Source organism: Erpetoichthys calabaricus, chromosome 17 (genome assembly GCF_900747795.2).
Source record: "Erpetoichthys calabaricus chromosome 17, fErpCal1.3, whole genome shotgun sequence".
Classification (NCBI taxonomy): Eukaryota; Metazoa; Chordata; class Cladistia; order Polypteriformes; family Polypteridae; genus Erpetoichthys; species Erpetoichthys calabaricus.
Window position 1 is genome coordinate 41,686,712 of NC_041410.2, and position 23,068 is coordinate 41,709,779.

The following is a 23,068-nucleotide window of genomic DNA, read 5'->3' on the forward strand; positions in this document are numbered from 1 at the left end:
GTCAGTAAAAAAAGCAATCATAGAAAAACTATATGTTTTTCATGAAAATAAAGAACATGTTTAATTAAAAATGTATCACTTTGCTCCAAATGAAATTCAACCACAAAAATGGAAATTCTGGCTAACCAGGTTATATTTTTAATTTTATATAACTGAGTAAGGTAAAAGGTCAGTGTTACTTTTTTTTTATTTTGATACATTTTGTTAATTCCTGAGGGGAAATTATCTTTTTGCAAAGATTTTCGGGTCCATAACACAGGGTCAGCCATTGTTCAGCACCTCTGGAGCAACTTTCAGGTTAAGGGCCTTGCTCAAGGGCACAATGAAGTAGGAAGGACACCTTCTGGGATTTCAACCGACAACCTTCCAGATACCAGCCCCGATCCTTATCCACAGAGCCAATGCTCTGCCTTTTATGTTGTAACTCTGAGAATTCAAGTAGCTTTGTTTTCTCTGAATTGTCCAACTTGTAGCTCCGAGTTCATAGGCCACTCATGTGGAATTTCCAATTCGGAAACTTGTACTCACTGTCTGTCTGATAGCATGTGAATGCAGCATAACCCCAGCTCACAGCACTCTATGGAAGTTCCAAATAAAATCATTTTGCCTGCCAAAAACATCAAGAATTCTCTGACCAGTTTAAGATAACAAGCAGCACGGTTGCGGTACAGAATTGCTTCCTCTGATGGACCGTCACTTAGCTTCAGGGCCTTGGTGTAACAAACTAGTGCACCATGGAAATCCCCGGAGTTGAATAGATTATTCCCTTCAGCTCGTAAGGAAGCAGGATCCTGAAGTGTGGAAAAAAAGAAATTTGCAAAATAATGAGCAAAACCATTCAAATACAAGCTAGGATAAAATCTTCCATATACAGTATAACATGGTATATTTCCCCTTTGGCACAAATTAAATACTGTACTGTCTAATGTAATTTAATAGAAAGAAAGAAAGAAAGAAAGAAAGAAAGAAAGAAAGAAAGAACTTTAACTGGAAAGTTATAAAATGTAAATATAAAATATGTTGCGCCAATTTTCAATCCAAATTTATAAGCAACAAGTGTTAGGTAACTACTGACTCTAAACAACACCCATATACACAATAAGTGGGTTGAAATGTATGCATGAGTGTGGCCTGTCATAGGTTGTTCTATGCCTAATGCCCAATACTGCCAGGATCTCCTTTGGTCAAAGTAACCCTGAATTAGATTAAGTACATCTGCCAATGTATTAACTAATGGACATTCAAATGAACTGCCAAAGAAATCTTGTGTTTAGAAGTGGCGTATGTGATCATCCATCCATCTGCTGAACCTAACATAATACATTCTGCCAAGACTGCATAAGGCAAAATTAAACCTGGATGAGACCCCTGTTCCTCCTAGTTTGCTAACGATTAACTCATAATGCTCCTATAATAATCATGATACATGTGTTTCCATCAACATCATAGATACAGTATACAACAAGTAAGCTGACATTGAACTTTAATTAAAAAATAAAGACACCCATATGGCGTCTTAATTTGCAGGCAACTTATTTTCCATGTGTTTCTGTAAATGAAGATTTCACTTGAATGTATGGCTGTTAACAATTAATTCAAAAATTCTCAACTTAAGATGAGCTACCACTATTGGCAAAAACATTCACTGTTGTAATAAGAGGATGTGGCACCCAATGCTGTTTAGCACAGGCACCCACTCCCTGTTAGTCTTAACTTAATAAGCGGGTTAGGAAATCATGGAGGAATGAATGGATATATATCTGCTGTAAAAACTCTTTGTTTTAAACTTAGGATGACATGTTTTGCACTTGATCAGAAAAGGACACTGTGGAGCAAATCCATTAAAAACAGTTGCTTAAAGTGGAGTTTACCGGTAATTTGATTTTACATTTCAGAAGACATTTGAAAGCGACTAGTGTTCGTCTTATATTTCAGCTAAATGGGTGTTACAAACAACCTATGTTGCAATCTAGCACTCTCTCCACATGAGAACAGAATGCATAATAAAAGTCTCCATCCAGTATTGCAAATTGAGACTTAAAACCTACAAGGCTGGGAAATATCCCGCGACCGGTCCGTTCGTATGACCTCATGCAGCACACAATACCCTAATTTGGTTAAAACCTGCAGAAGCCTATTTAATTATTAAAGATGTACGTCATCTATTTTATTACCTGCTTTTTGTCGTTTTCACTCATTTCAGATCTCTACTAAAACTCCACCTATTGTATGGCTCTGTGTCTTCATAAAACTCAAATTATTTGAAAACAGTTCCAAAGGAGGATCGCTAGATCAACAATCAATAAAGTCTACAGAACATCCCATACACATCTTCTAACTTCCTGTGTTCTGTAGGAAGCGGCGTAATGACGCTTACGTTATCTCCGCCCCAACTCCATGTGACGTATTTGCTCCGCCCTCCTTCGTGAGCTGATTGGAGAATAGAGTTTAGTGAGAGGGATGGACCACCGCTCTCAACAGACATCTGGTCGAATGTCGTAGATCTTCTTTGCGATCCTTAACCTAAAAAGGAAGAGTGGATTACTAAGAATTCTGCACATTTTGCGATATTCGAGTCGCATTCTTGAAAATGTAACGATAATGCTTTATATGAACAATGCAACGAAGTATGTTTTTGCCATCTCGCTGCATTATGAAATTTTATTGTTTATATGCCATATGAGTAGCCATCGCTAGAAGTGTGCGACTTAAAGTGCATGCACATTCAACATTCAAATATCCATTTGAAGGTAATATGTTTGATTGCTGGTGTATCGATCTTTATTGTGCTCCTGAGGCTGAACAATTTTCCTGTTTGTCATAGGTGTACAGTGTAATGATCCGTAATCAACAAGTGACACTGTTTACAATATTAAATCTACCAAATGCCAATCAACCGTAAAGAAGAATAAGCTTGAGGAAATACTCGCTCAAGTGGAGCGCCTTATGCGATACTTTATAAATATTCCTGAGTAGCTGATGCACATCCGTATCGGATTAGTCGTACCCAATCTACGACCTTGACAGGGAGTACCTACGTGGTTGTGTTTTTGTCAATACCCTAAAATCGAGTAACGCTAAAGATCTCTCCACTTCAAAATTAATTTCTTAAACTTAAAAAATAGGCACACACAAACCTTTAAGAAAAAAAAAACTAGTTATGGTAACTGCCTTTTACCGGGATCTGAGAAAACAACAAAATCTTACTTGTACTTAATGAAAGCACGTCACATAGCACGGTAAGAAATGAATGGCTTCCAGACACCAATTCGATGCTATTAATGGAGCTTCGGGGTCTGAGTTGGGTATGACGGGAGTGGAAGTCTAAAAGGTAAATGAGCATTTGTGTAGAAAAGCTAGCTTGATGAGACTTTAGCGTTATAAAGAAGCCAACTGGAACCTTGCTGAGCAGGACAACGCAACGTACTGCCAGTCAGTGAATATCGTTTCTTTCTACAAGAAATGTGTTGGTTTTGGCAGGTAGCAGGTATTGGTAGGGGGGGGGGGGGGGGGCAATGTCTTGTTAGTCTCAGAGGCCCTTGGACTTGGGCTCCATTCCTGCCTTATAGTATTTGAATCTGTTAAAAAATGATGACATGTTATAAGTAATACACATGTGTTGTGATGTCATTTGTGGCAAGCTGCTGATTTAATAAGCAGTTTTTGTATACCTTGTATTAAGGCAAAATCCAGAAGCCTAAACTTGAAATGTACCTGTCACTTTGCTCACCCAGCAATTCAGCTAAGCTTGTTGTAAGTTTAGTAAATTTCCAAGGAAGATGACAGGAATCAAAATTGTGGTTACTTAAATAAATAACAATAATATTTTTCTCTCATCATTCATATGGATCTCAATTCACAGAAGAGAACAGCATGACATTCAAACGGCAGTATCCATCAGGAGCCAAGACAAGAAATAAAAAAAAAGCTATTTACAGGTGAGAGGAGAGAGCACAATGCATATAAATACTGTATTTTATGAGCCACCAGTGTTTGATATACTCTATTGTCAAACATGTTTTACTTTGATACTCACTGTGATTGAACAGTCTTCGGCAAATTTTCAGTGGCAAGGTTTTGTTTTGCAAAGTGTTCTGCACTGCTGAAAAGCCCCCTGTTTTGCACCTTAGCTAGAATTTTCAAATTATTTTATTTTCTAAAGTTTTTGTTTAAAATGCAATCTTTTGAATATTTCTGTAAATTCACGATGTGCCTATGTAGGTGACAACAGTTAAAAAAAGATGGTATTAAGAAGTGCTACACTTTTGAATTATAGGAGCACAATATCATTGCTAGTATGCTATGAATGATGTTTATTTTCTTCATGTTTTAGTACTCATCCTCGACTGGTGGTCATTATAGCTCTAAATGCTCTTAATCGTTTAGTGTCAATGTTCCACTTTAATCACAACTCAAACATTGTCTTAAGTTACAGCCAGATGACTACATAGTACACTTGAATCTGGTAATGGAGAGATGCAGAAAAGGAATGCACAAGGCATAATTTTTGTTAGGGCACCAGGAAGGACAGGGCTATCACAGTTTGTAGGGCATATCATGTACACAGTCACATTCACTCATACTGAGCCAGTTTAGTGTACTATACTTATTATCATTCATGTCATTGGGATAAAAAAGCCAGAATATGCAGAGAACAACTTAGTTGAACACATTAAAAAATGTACAAACTCCACAATGACATCATCCTCCTTCCTGTTTCCAGGATATTGATAATAATAGTTATGTACCAAGGATATAATAGTGCAATCCAGTATATGCATAGCAATCCGGCAGTGTGCAAACAGTACAGAGCAAAGTCTTCAATAAATATTTCATGATAAAAACATTATCCTTGCAGAGGTTGAAAGCCATAAATAAATAAGGCAAATACATAGGTTCTTCTTCTTCTTTCGGCTGCTCCTGTTAGGGGTTGCCACAGCGGATCATCTTTCTCCATGTCTTCCTGTCCTTTGCATCTTGCTCTGTTTACACCCATCACCTGCATGTTTTCTCTCTCCATATCCATTAACCTCCTTTTAGGCCTTCCTCTTTTCCTCTTGGCTGGCAGCTCTGTACTTAGCATCCTTTTCCCAATATACCCAGCATCTCTCCTCTGCACATGTCCAAACCAATGCAATCTCGCCACTCTGAGTTTGTCTCCAAACTGTCCAACCTGAGTCGACCCTCTAATGTACTCATTTCTAATCCTGCCCATCCTTGTCACACTCAATGCAAATCTTAACATCTTTAACTCTGCCACCTCCAGCTCTGTCTCCTGTTTTCTGGTCAGTGCCACCGTCTCCAACCCATATAACATAGCTGGTCTCATTACCATCCTGTAGACCTTCCCTTTCACTCTTGTTGATACCCGTCTGTCACAAATTACTCCTGACACTCTCCTCCACCCATTCCACCCTGCCTGCACTCTCTTTTTCACCTCTCTTCCACAATTCCCGTTACTCTGTATTGTTGATCCCAAGTATTTAAACTCATCCACCTTCACCAACTCTACTCTCTACATTCTCACCATTTCACTGACCTCCCTCTCATTTACACACATGTATTCTGTCTTGTTCCTACTGACCTTCATTCCTCTCCTCTCTAGAGCATATCTCCACCTCTCCAGGGGCTTCTCAACCTGCTCCCTACTCTTGTTACAGATCACAATGTCATCAGCAAACATCATAGTCCATGGGAACTCCTGTCTAAACTAATCTGTCAACCTGTCCATCACCATTGCAAATAAGAAAGGGCTCAGAGCTGATCCCTGATGTAATCCCACCTCCACATTGAATGCGTCTATCACTCCTACCACAGATCTCACCATTGTCACACTTCCCTCATACATATCCTGTACAACTCTTACATACTTCTCTGCCACTCCTGACTTCCTCATACAATGCCACAACTCCTTTCGAGGGACCCTGTCATATACTTTCCCCAGGTCCACAAAGACACAATGCAATCATCACATCTATGGAGCTCTTTCTTGGCATGAAACCATACTGCTACTCGCTAATCATCACCTCCGTTCACAACCTAGCTTCCACTACTCTTTCCCATAACTTCATGCTGTAGCTCATCAATTTTATCCACCTGTAGTTACTAGAGCTCTGCACATCCCCCTTATAGTACCAGTACACTTCTTCTCCACTCCTCGGGCATCCTCTCACTTTCCAAGTTTCCATTAAATAATCCTCTTAAAAACTCCACTGCCATCTCTCCTAAACACCTCCATGCTTCCACAGGTATGTCATCTGGACCAACAGCCTTTCCATTCTTGATCCTCTTCATACTTGTCCTTACTTCCTCCTTGCTAATTCATTGCACTTCCTGATTCACTATTGCCGCATCATCCAGCCTTCTCTCTCTCTCATTCTTTTCATCTCGACACCAGTGCATTTCTCTCTCAGACTTATCTCTCTTCTTACTATGCTGCTGTCTTCAGAAGACAGAGACGCTGGCAATTGCAGCCACCTGTCTTACGCTCTTCCCCTCACTACAATCCCTAGGTGTATGTGCAGAAAATTGAGCCCTGCTTTCTTGTCCTACTATCATCCTTCAGTGTCCATGGAACAACCATAGGAGCAATCAGTCACTAGTGCTCTTCTACAATGCCCTACCTCAGAGCACCCTTCTGCAACCACCTTGCCACCTTTCCTCTGCACCTGGCTTAATCTTGATTCTGACATTTTCTCTCAGTCATCTTTCTCTTTCTTGATTTTGTATCTGCTCTTTTGGTTTCCTATTCATTCTTGATTCCCTGATTTCTCACTCTCATACCTCTTTTATACCCAGTGAGTGCATCAGCACCTAAAAATCCACAGGGGAGAAGTCTACTCAGATGAACCGTCTGCAGCAGCAGTAACCAGTATACCTCTGTGCCAGCCATTTTTAGGTGCGCTTAGCTATCGCAATGGGACTGGTAGGTCAACGAACACCTCCACTGATGATGACAGAAGAATCCTCAATATAGTAAAGAAAGCCCCAAAAGCCTATCCAACACTTCAGAAACAGACTTCAGAAGGCAGATGTGCATGTGCTATTGACTTCTATCCATAGAATACTTTATATACAGAAATACAGAGGCCACACTATAAGATGTTATCCATTAGTTAGCCACACAAACAGGATGGGCAAATAATAGTTGTGAAGAAGCACTTAAACCGCCTGCAGAATTCTGGTAAAAGGTATTGTAGACAGACGAGACTAAGATGAGCCTGTATCAGAGTAATGGCAAATAAGTGTGGAGATGAAAAGGAACTGCTCAAGGTCCAAAGCATACCACCTTATCTGTTAAACATTGTGGTTGGAGTGTTAGGGCTTGGGCGTGTATGGCTCCCACAAGGTACTGGTACGCTTATCTTCACTGATGATGTAACTGTTGACGACAGTGTCACAATGAGGTTTGAGGTTTATAGAAAAATCGTATCTACTCAAGTTCCAGTAAATGCCTTTAAAGTCATTGGATGACAGTTCATCCTACAACAAGATAAAGACTCCAAACATACTGCTAGGTCAGCACTAATAAATGGAAAGTCTTGAATGGCCAAGCCTGTCACCTGATTTAAATCCAAATGAACATGTCTTCTATATGCTGAAGAGAAAACAAGCAGGGCTGAAGATGGCTGCAATAGAGGTTTTGCAGAGCATCACCAGAGAAGATACTCAGCGCCTGGTGATGTCTGTCAATCACAGACTTCAAGCGATCATTGCTTGGAAGGGATAAGCAACAAAATTCTAAATATGGCTGTATGAATATATCCACCATTGCTATGTCCCAAACATTATGGAGTACTGAAATTGGGGGGACCAAGTATAAAAAATCCTGTATTTTCTATATGTTGTGACTGAACTGTATGCAAATAAAATGAAATGTGCACTTTAATTATGTCTGAATCGTTTGATTTGTTATTATAAATTGTGGGGCAGTCGAGGTAAGTCAAGGAAACTGTGTCTTTGTCCCAAACATTATGGAGGGCACTGTATATGTAAAGTTACTAGTGTAGTGTAGTATTGGTTGTACTGGACTCTAAACCTCAAGTTTGCTCACTCATTTCCTACTCTTGACTCTCTCTGTGTAATCCTGGCAAAGTCACTAACTTTCCTATGCTCTAATTGTATATGCTCTAATATGTATAAAGGCATAGGGACAAGGCAGTGGACTGATCTGCTGCCTTGTTTACATCCTTTGTTTTGGAGAGGGAGCTCTGGCCACTTTGTAAGACTTTCATAAATGTGCAGACTGCTTGATGAGAGTGGCCCACCTTTCCTGCACATGGTAAAATGCTCTACAGACAATGAAGAACTGGGTGTTAGCTGCTGTACAACACATTAAGAGATTCCTTGTGCAGTCTCGTAACATTGGCTGTCTGTGAGACCCTGAGCAAGTCACTTAACCAGCCAATCATTCCAATGAGACAACCTTTTATTTTATGTAATACTTTCCCACTGTTATGCACCACTATAATTTTAATAATCAGTATCGAGAAATAGTATTATGTACGTACTGTACGTACGTGTGTTTGTATTTATTTGTTTTATTTGACAACTGATGGTTAAGTGACTTGTTCAGGGCCACACAATGAACTAGAGGCAACGATTACAACAGTAGGATTAAGATTTACGGGCCACTGCCTTAATCATCATGCAATCACACCACACTGCTTGAGTATCTACTTTACTGGTGCATACTATATTGTATACTGTACATTGTTTGGATATCAGTTATTGAAGAAATTTACCTTAATGGGCCTTAAGATAACAGTTACAACATATGGTGAATAAATGTCATATACAGTAAAACTTTTTATGTAAGATATTTTCCTAAATGCAAATACTGAAAATTTAACATGTACCAAATTCTAACAGAAAACTTAAAGTAAAAGCTGATTTTACGTATATAAGCAGTTAATATTTATGGAGAATGGATGCTAAATATGCAACTCAAATGCAGTTTTCTTTTACAGATGGGGACCAGCAAAAGTGAAAGGAAAGGTCTACAAGATGATAGTGAGCCCCACTATATTATATAGGTTGGAGATGGTGGCACTGACCAAAAAATAAGAGACAGAGCTGGAGGTGGCAGAGTTAAAGATGTTAAGATTTGAATTGGGTGTGACAAGGATGGATAGGATTAGAAATGAGTACATCAGGGGGTCGGCTCAGGTTGGATAGTTTGGAGATAAAGTCAGAGAGGCGAGATTTTGCTGATTTGGACTTGTGTAGAGGGGAATGCTGGGTATATTGGGAAAAGGATGCTAAGGTTGGAGGTGAGAGGAAAAGAGGAAGGCCTTAGAGAAGGTTTATGGATGTGGTGAGACATGCAGGTGATGGATGTGATAGAGCAAGATGCAGAGGACAGGAAGAAATGGAACAAGATGATCTGCTGTGGCAGCCCCTATTGGGAGCAGCCGAAAGAATTAGAAGAAGAGATGCAGTTTTCTTTTAGGAGTGCTTCCTGAAATCATTTAGATGACAGCTTAAATTTAAATTTAATTTAACATCCAAAATCTCTCAGAATTATTGCTAAAACATAACCTGATACATTCAAATGAACTGCTCATGCTGCCATTCTGCTAAAATGGAGTTTTAACTGCTGTTCTCAAGGCCATACAATATCACATTCTGTTCTTTCACTGTTTAAATCAGAGTCCAGTTGCGTGACTTCTGTGTTCTGGTCTCCATGGAAACTCCGACCCAATGATCTGTGCTCCCAATCACTATGGAGAGATGGAGAGCTCTGCTGCTCATATATTTGTGGCTTTCTGTTGCCATAGGAACCTCGATGCTGTAGGATATTGGAGACCCAGTGAATGCAGGGCAGATGTTTCCTGATAGCACCAAACACTGTCAAGCCATAAAGCTTGCAGAACCAGAGATAGTCCACTATCATCAGAGTGAGAACCAAAATCCCATAGAGTCCCACAGCCAGGAGGGAGAAAGGCCAGCTGCAAGAAATATGGAAACAACTGCATTAAACACAATACATACTCTGGTTATGATTTCTAATCCTGCCATTAATGGGAAAATCAATAATCATATGACATGCACATAAAAGTGTTGTAACTCATGGGTTTAAATTAGTGTAGCTCAGAGATACAGTAACTAGTGAACTCATGGCTTTGCCAGAAAGACTTAACTGGATAAGATTAGAATGATACTGGAAAAATATTGTTTCTGATATTAATTTGAACATAATATTGCCCATTGTTAGGAAATGTGAACTGAGTAATTCAGGAATTTATGAGCATGATTTACATAATATGCAAGATTGTTTTGCAAGTTATAATGTGAAAGTAATTATATTTTATAAGTAACTTTAACACATGGTATTGTCTTCTGAAACCATCATTTAAAAATAGGAAGATTCCTCTATGAAATCTGTAGCAACACAAGAATGGCTAACTCTGTCATTAACTTTCAAAATGGAAGGACTATGGAATTCCAAAATTATGAGGAAGTTTACATTCAACTTATTCCTGTGTGGGTTTTACTTCAGGTACTTTGGTATTCCTTCAAAGACACTCCTTTCAGGTTATCTGGTGATTCTTAATTGGTCTCATAATACTGAGGGGTGGTGTGTCTGTAAGTGTGCCCCCCACTGTTATGTTTCTCTTTTTTGTACCTTGATGTGGCACTTAGTGTCCCTGCTTTACTGCCAAGTTGTTCTCATGCCCAAGGAAACTTCACCTCAGATACTGGGAGCCCTGGAGTCTTCGGATGGAAAGATTCATTCGTCACACTGGATGGCTCATCACAGACTCTACGGTAAAACGTCCAGGAGGGGGCGGGTGACAAGCAGGCTTTCCAGGACTGTGTCTGTGTTTGACTTTCTTTCTTACTGTAAAATCAGAGTTTTATTTTCTCCAGGGATGCTGCTGATTGACGATTTTGTTTTCCACTCCTCCATTGTCAATTGGCCATGGTTCAATAATTAATTAGTGGACAGTGTGGACGCTAGGGGTCGCTGTTGCCCCTTAAACCCAACAGACAGACATTCTGGACACAGGGTAAATGCACCAAGAAGATATTTTTTAATGATTTTCTCCCTGCACAATGCCTCCAAAGCACCACAGAGATCTGTGGTATCTGAGGTGATATTCTCCAGGCTGGTGGTAAGGATGTCCTCCTTGCATTGCAAGCAAACTTTGCTTCCATTTGGGAGACAGGCGTCATCCCAGCTAACTAGACAATGGTATTTGTTGTTCCTATCTGGAAAGGGAAGGGTGATTGCCTGGATTGTGGTGATTACAGGGGGTTAACACCGCTCTCAGTGCCAGGTAATGTCCTTGATAGGGTAGTCCTCAATAGGATCCATGATCACTTGCTCACCTACTAGCGTCCGGAGCAGTCTAATTTTATGCCTAAGAAGTCTACTATCGACCACACTCTGGCACTGAGGGTTCTTATGGAGCTCAAACATGAATATCGGCAGAGTTTCTTTGGAGCCTTTGTCAATTTTCGGAAAACATTTGACTCAGTTGATCAAGCTGTCCTGTGGGGCATCCTGAGACTTTGCAGGATGCCCCCAAAGTTGCTGGATATCATGGCTGGCCCATACACTGGTACTGTGAGTTCTGTGCACAGTGGAGGCAGAACTTTTGCATTTTTCCCAGTATATTCTAGGGTTCGTCAGTGGTGTGTTCTTGCTCTTACTCTGTTCAATTCTTGGTGTTACGCAGGGTCATGGGGTTCAGTGGCTATGGGGCATTTATTGGTGAAGAAAGAGTCACTGATCTTAACTTTGCTGACGATGCAGTGATCTTCGCTGAGTCAATGAAGCATTTGATTGGGGCTCTCAAGAGAATGATCAAGGAGTCTAAGTGTCTGGGCTTGCGAGTGTCCTGGATAAAAACCAAGATCCAGGCCTTTAATGACCTCTTGGGCACAGCCATCGGCAGTGTGTCTGTCTGCGGACAGAATGTTGATCTTGTTGAGAGGTTTACTTACCTTGGCAGTGACATTCATGTCTCTGGTGACTCTTCCTATGAAGTCAGTAGACGGATTGGGAGAGCATGGGGGGGTCATGAGGTCACTGGAAAGGGGTGTGTGGCACTCCCAATATGTCTACAAAAGGATGAAGGTCCAAGTCTTTAGAGTTCTGGTGCTCCCTGTTTTGCTATATGGTTGTGAGATATGGACACTATCCAGTGACCTGAGACATAGACTGGAGTCCTTTGGTACTGTGTCTCTTTAGAGAATCCTTGGGTACCGCTGGTTTGACATTGTGTAGAATGAGCGGTTACTCATGGCGTCTCAAATTAGGCACATTACCTGCATTGTGAGGGAGAAGCAGTTATGGCCCTACGGCCATGTGGTGCAATTCTCCGAGGGTGATCTGGCTTGCAGGATTCTCATTGCTAATGACCCAAGTGGCTGAACCAGATCAAGGGTATGCCCATGTAATATCTGGCTGCGACAGACAGATGGTCATTTCCAGGCTGTGGGACTGGACCGCATGTCTGCCTGAGAAGTTGCCAACCAGGATCCCGAGCTGTTTCATCATGTGGTAAGTGTGGCAACATGCTGTAGCATTGTATGCTCCCCAACCTAAACCTGACCTGATCTTCATTTGCATTCGATTGCCCTCCCCACTCCCCCACCCCAAATCCAACAAGATTAAGATTGCTTAATAGATTGTAAAGATAATTGCACAAGTGACTTGATAAGTAAGTAAAGTTATTGAGGAAGTGGAAAATTATTTTTAAAAGTGGTTTTGTTCTTAATCCGAGAAAATCCCATCCCCAGTGGTACTGCTAGAAGTTCTAATACATGTGTTTTTTAGGTTTTGTTTTAGACAATAGATATATTTTCCCCATGTGTAAAGGAGCACCTGTGAAGAGATCTATGGTGCAATCACAGGGATGATGTAGAGGCATTGTTTGCACTCACTGTGTACTAAAGGCAACAAAATAATCTTTGCATTGGATGGGTAAGATAACATATTCTGATTCAAGGTTTTTTGACTTGTCTTAGGCATTGCAATTTGAAGGAATTTCCCCAAGGCATCAATTCCTTAGTTTTATTTGTAGTTCCCTCATTTTATTTTATACAAATTAAGTTTGGTTTAATATTTGGGGAAATTACTTAAATGTGTATCTTGTACAGAACATTTAGTTTACAGTCAGAACATTTCCATGGTAATTATACAACAGCCTATGTATCTTCTTTTCTCTGACAAAAAATGGCTTAAAGCTGTTAACCCTTACAGGCACCATGTTTGTGAAGTTTGCATGCCCTCTCCATGTCTGCATGGTTTTACCTCCCAGCTTTCAAAAGGCACGTATGTTAGGTTAATTGGTCAGTCTAAACTGGCCAGACATGAAAGGGAGAGAGATGAAGTGGTGCCCTATGGGATGGTCCCTGCTTTATGCCCAAAGACCCTGACTCAGACAAATAAAATGGAGGAATTTTATTATATATACTTCATTGTGTGTTAATTTGGTCTTATCATTACATATCCTCATGTACTTTAACACAAAACTATTCTTTGTATTAGTATTTCAGAAAATTTTGCAAGGTGTTTGAACAAGTGGCATTCAGCTACAGTATTTCTCCAGGTATTAGGCCTGCCGGCAGTTTCTAAAATGATGGAACACTGATTAGAGTTGATAAGGCTGTGATTTTTTTTAGTTATTTTTTAGTGACTTTTTCTTGTGCTCAATACATTTGGGAAAGACTATAGTCCCTTTGGCATGGAAGAGTATTAAGAGGAATCAGTATATGATAAGGCAATTATACATTATACCAAAAAAGTATTGTGGTTAGCCTTTATTTAAACATATGTATTTTTTCTGCAGATTATTTAAAACATTGAAGCTCACCTCCATTTTTTTAACCAATAACAATTGGCAGTAGTTTTAAATTATTCTTGAAAAATTTAATCATATTTACAGTGCCTTCAGTAATCATTCAGACATCTTCACTTTTTACATTTTTCTGTGTTGCAGCCTTGTGTTAAAATCATTTAAATTCATTTTTCCCTCATCAAGGAACACTTAATACCCCAGAATGACAAAGCTTAAGGAATATTAATTTTTTTTGGAAATTTATTAAAAATAAAAACTTAAATATCACACTGGCACAAGTACAGTATTCAAACTCTTTACTCAGTACTGTTTTGAAGCACCTTTGGCAGCAATTATAGTCTGCAGTCTTCTTAGATATGACACAATAAGCTTCAGACACCTGGATTTGGGGGTTTTCTGCCATTCTTCTCTGCAGATCTTCTCAAGTTTTGTCAGGGTGAATGAAGACTGTCAGTGGTCAGCTATTTCTAGGTTTTTCCAGGGTTGTTCAATTGGATTCAGGTATGTGCTATGGCAAGGCCACTCAAGAACATTCCAAAAATTACCCCTAAGTCACTTCTTTGTTGTCTCTGCTTTGTGCTTGTTGGAAAGTGAGCATTCAGCCCAGTCAAGGTCCAGAGCACACTGGAACATTAGGAAAAGCTCAGTTCAACTTTCCCTTAACCCTGACTAGCCTCCGAGTCCCTACCTCTGAGAAACAACCCCACAGCATGAATATACCATGCCCACACTTCACTCTTATTGTGCAGGTGATGAGCAATGCCTGATTTCCTCCAGACATGATGCTTATAATTGAGGCAAAGCATTTCACTCTTGATTTCATCATAATCTCATAGTCTGAGAGCCCTTTAGGTGCCTTTTTGTAAAGTCCAGGCAGGCTTTCATGTATCGTATGGCCACTCTGCCATAAAGCCCAGATTAATGGAGTACTGCAGTGGTGGTTGTCCTTCTGAAAGTTTCCCATCTTCACACAGGTTCTCTGGAGTTCACCCAGAGTAGCTATTGGGTTCTTGTTCACTTCTCTTACTAAGACCCTTCAACTCCCAGTTGCTCAGCTCGGCCAGGAAGCCAGCTCTAGGAAAAGTTGTGGCTGTTCTAAAAATATTCTGTTTAAGAATCATGTATGTCAGTGTACTCTTGAGAACCTTCAATACTTCAGATATTTGTTAATAGTCTTCCCCAGATCTGTGCCATGCCACAGGTCTGTCTCTAAGCCCTGCAAGCAGTTCCTTTAACCTCATGGTTTTTGCTCTGATACACACTGTCATCTCTAGGTCCTTCTATATACTGTACATGTTCATACCTTTCCTATTCATGTGCAATCAACCGAATTGACTACAGGTGTAGGACACCAAACAAGGTGTACAAACATCCGAATGATGACCAATAGAATGGGATGCACCTGATCCAAATTTCAAGTGTCATAGCAAAGGGTATGAATACTTGTGTCAATTTGGCATTTCAGTTTTCTTATTTTTAATAAATTTCCAAAAAATCCTAACATGCTGTTTTTACATTGTCATTTATGGATATCAAGAGTTGCTTGATGAGGGGAAAAATGAATTCAAACATTTTTAGCATACAGCTGCAACACACCAAAATATGAGAAAAGTGAAATATTTTCTGTGAAGGCACTGAACTTTAGGTGCTGCTTTCAGGTAGGGACACAATACTACAATTATACTTATCACCACATGTTGATTTTCCTTAGGTTGATTTAATAATTGCAATAATACCAAATTCATTTGCATTCAGTCCAGCATGTTATAAACTAATACTGTTTTATGATTAATTTTACCCTACTGGTTAATAATTTGAATTTTCAACTTCAACTGCAATTTTGTCACACGTTCAATGACATTCTTATTTACATTTTATGCTCTAAACAAGATTCTGTTTTTTACTATATTTTAATAAACCTAGTTTGAACACTAAATTCAGTACAGGTTAATGGGAAGGTGGGACATACAGTACAGAAGGTAATATTTGGCAGGAAGCAAATCTGAAAGAGATGACACTCAACTGCAGAGTATGCTCAGGGTACATCCACACCCAGGTACAGTATATCAAGTCAGTTAATTAACAATAAACCTTGTCAGGCTCTGAAGGCCAAAACCAAATAAATGTACACTCATTTATTGGTCAAGAATCTTGTCTTAATTCAAAAAGAAAATCTCATGGAAGCTTTAGTCTCCTGTTTATGATGTGTGATACTTTTTCTAAAAGTATCCATTCAACAATATTTTAGCAAAAAACTTATTACACATTTTGAGCACATGACTGAATAACTGACATGTGGAATGTGCAATATGAGTAAATTGATATATATCTTATATATAAATGTCTATGCGTGGAAGTGTGTGTGTCTGTCTGGCCTGGATGTGAGTGGTAGAGTCAGGGTAAGGGCTCCACTTCCTAGGAAACAGAAACTCACTTAGCCACTAATAACACAAGCGGGGCCAGCATGCCAGCAAAACAAAACCTCAAAAGAAAGACAAAGTTGCTTAGCCTCTAACTTCAGCAAAATGGTATCCTTTTTACTTTTCCTCCCGCCGCTAATACACAAGCAAGGTGAGCACATTGGCAAAACGAAACCTCCAAAGAAAGACAAAGTTGCTTAGCTGCTAACATTGGCACAATGGTATCCCTTTTACTTTTCCTTCCGCCACTAATGCACAAGCGATGCGAGCACATCGGCAAAACGAATCCTCCTTGGAGAGAGATACCCAGAGTAGTTCATTTCAATTACCTGACATCTGTACATTTCTGTTTTATTTCTGACAATTTCAATAGTGTCTAGGACCCCGGGCTTTATATATTGTCATAAGAATGACCAAGAGTCATCGGGAAGGTTGGGGCAGCCACCCATATAATATTTCCTGGCTGCAAAATTGATTAAATAGAACAGACATGTTCACACGACTGAGTCCAAAACAGAACTGACAGCTGCTTTAAGATGGTGGCCTTTAAATGCACGTAGAGGATGTGATGTCATCAGGGACGGAATGGGAAGCGACGTCGTTGGTTGCCCCAGAACCGGGTGGAACTTCCCGAGAATGGTCTGCAAAGAATTGAGAGAATTAGTGCACATCGCCACCCCCTGGTCCGGCATGGAATTACATTTATTCAAGCCCTTTAGTTGTCCCCTAATAGCACGTGTGTGACAATATATATATTTTGTCACACACGTGTGAGTAGGAGACAGCTAAAGGGCCTATGTAACATTAATTCCATGACAAACCAGGGGGAGGCGGGATGCATTAACTATCTCTCTCGATTCCTTGCAGACCACTCTCGGGAAATCCCACCAGGTTCTGGCACCACTGATGACATCAATTCTGGACCGGATGACACCACTTCCGGTTCCAGCCCTAGAGATGACGTCACTTCCTTAACCAGCCTATAAAGCCACCAAAGACTTCAGTTCTGTTTTGGACTCCGACTTGTGAACATATCACAATTATTTAACCCCTTAACCACCCTCTGCCGGATATATCCGGCATCGTAGCTTTAATGCTCACGCCTTACTGCCGGAATTATCCGGCACATTTGCCTGTGGTTATGTGAATGCCTGGCGCGTAGTACAACTGACAGTTTGGCGTGGGTATTATTACTACGTTGTATTTCGACAACTCTGCGCTTGTATTGGCCGATCATGTGATGTGATTCGAAAGTGAAAGCTGTGAATATGGCGAAACGTAAACTGACTCAAGTGAGGTTTTGCAGGCGATTTTGGACAATAATTCTGATCATGATTGTAGCAGTTCTGAAGAAGATTTTAGCGACAATGATGATCAGCAACGTGCGCTGCATGATACTGTGAATGACGGCGCATCGGATGACGGCGATGAGTGGGTGTATCCCCAGCATCTCAACTGGACTGCTGCCCGAGGTGAACTACCTTTTCTGCATCCGTTTGAGGCAACGTGTGGCTTTACTGTTGATGTAAACAATTACACTGCTGAGCAGTTTTATGAGCTGTTTGTGTCACCTGATTTGATCAGACATTTTGCTCATCAGACAAATCTGTATGCAGCACAGTTTATTGAGAAAAATCCCAATTTATCTCCACATTCCCGTGTTCGTGCTTGGGTAGACACTGATGAAAACGAAATGAAAAAATTCATTGGGATTTTGATGTTGATGGGAATAATCAGAAAACCAGATATTGAGATGTACTGGTCTACAGATCCTATGTATGCAACACCTATTTTTGCAGCTATCATGACACGTAACCGATTCTCTTTGCTGCTGAAATTCTTTCATTTGAATGACAACAGAAATGAGCCAGATAAGAAAGATCCAAACCGCGACCGCTTGTTCAAGCTACGTCCTTTGATTGACCATTTATTTGAAGCATTTCAGTTGCCCTACATGCCAGGACCGTCAGTTACAGTTGATGAAAGTTTATTGTTGTGGACACCTGAGAAAAGGTACATTTTGTGTTTTATTATGTGTTTGCCCATTTCTAGAACTTGCACAACATTTAGTGGTCAATACTGCTTGAATAAATGTAAAAAATGTAAAAAAAATGTAAAAAAGTAAAAAAACGAAAATTGTTCAGATTTCACCTGGCGTGGGGAATATTTAGGGAGTTGGCGGTTAAAGGGTTAAACCATTTTGCAGCCAAGATATATCATATGGAAGGGTGCCCCAAACCTTCCTGATCACTTTGTGTCTTTATTCTGACAATATATATATATATATATATATATATATATATATATATATATATATATATATATATATATATATATATATATATATATATATATATATATATATATATATATATATATTCTCTCTCTCTCCATGGGTCTTTTCACATCATATGCCATTGTACAATATTGCTAACTACTGACTTGAATTATATCATGAACTTTTATCTCTCTGCATGAAAACATTAGATTAACTTGTTTCTCGACCATCACTAGAAAGTACATGGGGTAAGTAATATTTAAAAAATATAATTTTTAAGTGGAGCATTTCTTTGAACATATTGTCATTTGCTGTTGAGAATATTAAGTAGTTTGAATGGCTCTTTAATTATACTGTTGCTTACCTGTCAGCACGTTTAGAAGTGTTATTCTGTGCAAGATTATGAAAGTCCATCTTTAAGAACTCTGATTGGTTGCAGCAGTACTTTAGGGAATGGTTTCCTTGGTGGCAGCAATAAGTTAATCCTGTAGGATCAGTCAGGCGGGGACAGTAAAACCCTGAGTGATGTTGTCTTTGAAGATCCCAGTACCCCTCGCACAGCATACTGCAGCAAGAAAGATTCACTAAAGGGAGGCAAGTTAAAACATCAGTGCTATACAATAGGGTAGAGAAATAAAGTTTCTATCTAAAATAATATGACAATAGATAAGCAAAGTTGGATCTTTATGTTCTGTGTAAAATGAAGGATAAATAAAAAGGTCATCGCCTACCAGAGAACAGGAGCACAATCCATGCAAAAGCCCAGTGAGTTTGCATCCCTCCAAACATGTGATATATGGTGGCTGAGGCAGGAACACGATTCAACAGCGCAGAAGCCCATAGAAGCATAGAAGCATCTCAGCACTTACGCTCAATCTAGGAACAATTCAAATCAATTATAAACAAACTATTAGCTTTAAGTATTTTTAGTAGGATGAAGGAAATTTTATTTCATTTTAAAAAGGACTACTCACATTATTTTTAAGAAAAGAGCCTTTGAATACAGTTGGTACTCACAATAGGTTTTTGTTTTTCCTGTTGTTGATATTCAGTAGACCTGCCTCATTAACAAGAGAATGCCACAATTCTCTTCTTATATTTTGCTTCTCTCTGGCAATGCACATATTTACAGTAATATAAAACTTAATGCAACACATATACTGTACATATACTCAAATGAAGAAATACAGTATACAGTAATATAGACATTAAACTAGGAATACATTTAAAAGTTTATATGCATGCTTGTTAAAGGCTGCTAATGAAAGGAAAATAAGGTAAGCGTATTTGACAGAGGGAAATCAAAAATGAAGACTGAAGCCCAACAATAAAACAAGAAGAAACAAAGAAGCTCAAAAAGAAAGTCTTACAATACCTGAAATGGATTTTACTGTTTTCTAAAAAAGAGATGGTTCTTGTTTTGAACACAACACACGCCTGGTTACTCCCTGAGGTAACCTGCTTTCTCTGCTTGTGCTTCTGCAAAGTTCTTCCATTCGCATTTGGTTGAGCAGATGCTGTAATGGGTCCATGGAGGTTCAGTCATCCTTGGGGAGTCATTTAAAAATAAGGAGCTGTTCTCACACAACTAAAAGTCATTTGCCTGTCTTGCACATTCATGTCGAGGAGTTTTTGAATTGCTGCTTTTGCTAGTGGATGCGCTGGCATCCTTTACAGAGAGCTTAACTTCTGGCTGGTACTTCAGATATACTTAAAATATTATGTTTTTGGACCACTAAGTAACTTTAAATTACATGCTGTATATGAGTTTATAAAGATTTCATTTATGCAGTTACTTCACAGTTCCAAGAGACTTGCATTAAGTTCCGTCTCAACTACAGTCTGAGGAGCCTCCATGTTCTTATCATGTCAGCATAGGCTTTTCTCCTCCCCCCTTTTTTTTTGTTACTTTACATCGTAAAGATGTTCATGTTAGGTTAATAGGCAACTCTGTGTCTGTGGCTCTCTGTGTAAAGAAAAAACTCCTAATGTTTGTGTGAAATTTACCCTTAACAAGTTTCCAACTGCATCCCTGTATTTTTGTTGAACACATTTTAAAGTAACAATCTCGATCCACTTTACGTACTGTAACAAGAATGACCCAGAGGCATTGGGAAGGTTTGGGGCAGCCACCTGTATAATATTTCCCGGCAGCAAAATGTGTCCAGAAACAAAGACATGTTCACACAATGGAGTCCAAATCAGAACTGACTATTGTCTTAAGATGGTGGCTTTTAAATGCTCGCAGGGGAAGTGATGTCATTGGGACCGGGACCGGAAGTGACGATGTTGGCTGCCCCAGAATAGGGCGGGATTTCCTGAGAATGGTCTGCAAGGAATTGAGAGAGAGAATTAGTGCACTTCGCCACCCCCTGGTTTGGCGTGGAACTACATTTATTCAGGCCCTTTGGTTGTTCCCTAATCACGGTAAGGGATGCAGAATCATGCAAAGACCCCTACCAGTTCCCATGCAATGCCTTTGGAAGTAGCTGAGCGCAACGGAACAGCTTCTGGATATTGGATTGCATAATCCACGAGGACTAATATATATTTATGTCCTCGGGCTGAGGGTTCCAAGGGTCCCACGATATCAACCCTTATTCTATTAAATGGGACATCAATTAAAGGAAGGGGAATGAGAGGAGCACGGTCCCTCCTAGGAACCTGCCACAGTTGACACTCTGGGCAAGAGATACAAAAGCGGTGAACCTCCTCGTTAATTCCCGACCAATAAAATCGGAGCTTGATACGCTCTAATGTTTTCTCGGTGCCCAGGAGGTGCTTCCTCACAAACCTGCCACCGGAAGGTTTGTGGAATCAGCAACAACTTCCATACCTCCCCCTCATGTTCACTGACCCGATATACAGTAACAAATCATTTTCAATAACAAAGTGGGGGCCCTGTGGCATGGGGTGATGGGTGCATTGGCCATTAACTATTATCACTGCATTCTTTGCAAATTTCAGGGAGTCATCATTCCATTGCTCCCTTTTAAACGAGGCTGGCGTTTGTCTAAATTGAAAACTTAGTTCAGAGAGAGGGTCTGGTCTGACCTCAAGAGGCAGGGAGTCATCCCGATCCATTGAGACGCACTCTGTTGACGTAACGGTCTGCGACGGACCAGAAACCTCCCCATCCACCTCTTGGTTTCCCACATCACTCTCCTCCTGCTGAGTACACGGCATGGAAACAACCTGCAACATATTATTTCCGACTGTTACTAGGCCCAAATTAGTATCGGGAGTGAATACTACTTCACCGCTTTTAATATCAGACCAGCCTCACCCTAGAATCACAGCAAAAGGGGATTTTGGGAGGAGCACTACGGGGATTTTTCTTTCCAGTCCTCCCTGGCTGATGAAACATCGGGCAGTTTTATAGTATCGGATATCTCTGTGTACACAAGTTATACTGGTCTTTACATTTATCCATTGTCGCAGCAGTACGTACCGGCGGTCAACAATAGAGATGTTGCTGCTGGAATCAAATAGGGCTTTTACTTTATCCATTAACAATTATCACTCCCATATGAGGCATTGACAGGGGGTTTGAAAGTGCGCACAATCCACCTCTCCCTCTCCACTTGCATCCCACCTCGTCCCCAAGTGAGCGGCGCACCTGCGGATCCAGGGACTTCGGCGCAAACTCTGGCTTGTGTCAAGGGAGCAGTCTAGTAGGGATGTAATCTCCATAGTGTCTGCTAAAGGACCATTCTGCTCTCTCAGACTGTAAGGCTGTCCTGGTGGTTTCTACGAGCCTGATGAGCTCGTCCATACAAGTGAATTCCCCCCAGACTGGCTGGGTGAAATGCTCAAGTATATTATTCAAAAAAATAAAGCAGGCCACCTTTTTTTACTATTTGAAAGGTGGAGCACTCAGAGGAATTTAACCACTCCGCCACCTTTTCGCAAAGAGCATCAACCTGCTCTCGGGAAGATCTCTCAGAATCCAGTTTCCAGGTCCACAAAAACCTCACCTGCTGGTCTGGGGAATCCCTACCTTTCTCTGAGGCCTTTGCCCCGGCGGGGAGGACGGCCCTCTCATCCGAGAAGGAATAATAAGTCCCTATCGCTTAACCCAAAGATACCAGCCCACTTCTGTGTGTCCCGTCGACACTCTCCCCATGCATTCTATGTGGCCCAGAACTAGACAAAGGGAGCGGAGTCTGCACTGGTTCTTTCCAAAGTCCGGGACGAACCCCTCACCCGAAAACTCAGCCCCGGTACTCTCCCACCTGTTCATAATTCAGGTCCGATCCCGTTTTCTTCTGGGATACTTCCATCCTGCTGATTACGCCACTGTAACAAGAATGATCCAGAGACATCGGGAAGGTTTGGGGCAGCCACCGATATAATATTTCCCGGCTGCAAAATCTGTCCAAAAGCAATGACATGTTCTCACAATGGAGTCCAAAACAGAACTGACTATTGTCTTAAGATGGTGGTTTTTAAATGCTCGCAGGGGAAGTGATATCATCAGGACCAGAACCGGAAGTGACATTGTTGGCTGCCCCAGAATAGGATGGGATTTCCCGAGAACGGTCTGCAAGGAACTGAGA

General features: G+C 40.4%; 2 protein-coding genes across 3 annotated transcripts in view; both read right to left on the minus strand.

The window, feature by feature from the left end:
• unc45a (unc-45 myosin chaperone A) overlaps positions 1-2,366 on the minus strand; it is a 33,170-nt gene extending 30,804 nt beyond the window's left edge. Inside the window, exons 1-2 of the mRNA XM_028822441.2 lie at positions 2,175-2,366; positions 636-791 (exon numbers count right to left, since the gene is read on the minus strand). Of these exons, the coding sequence (XP_028678274.1) occupies positions 636-791; positions 2,175-2,198 (180 nt within the window). The 5' untranslated portion in view covers positions 2,199-2,366. The remainder of the gene's footprint in view (positions 1-635; positions 792-2,174) is intronic.
• Positions 2,367-8,790: 6,424 nt separating this feature from the next.
• Positions 8,791-19,985, minus strand: LOC127526189 (protein shisa-like-1a). 2 transcript variants are annotated; one of them, XM_051920851.1, is made up of 4 exons: positions 19,885-19,985; positions 19,241-19,385; positions 18,874-19,093; positions 8,791-9,950 (listed from the first exon to the last, which is right to left on the minus strand). In XM_051920851.1, the coding sequence occupies exons 2-4, from the start codon at positions 19,356-19,358 to the stop codon at positions 9,605-9,607; spliced, it is 684 nt and encodes a 227-aa protein (XP_051776811.1). In that variant the 5' UTR covers positions 19,359-19,385; positions 19,885-19,985; the 3' UTR covers positions 8,791-9,604. The 2 variants fall into 2 exon arrangements, with proteins under 2 accessions (XP_051776811.1, XP_051776813.1); XM_051920853.1 differs by lacking the exon at positions 19,885-19,985 and adding an exon at positions 19,527-19,605.
• Between the last annotated feature and the right edge of the window lie 3,083 nt (positions 19,986-23,068).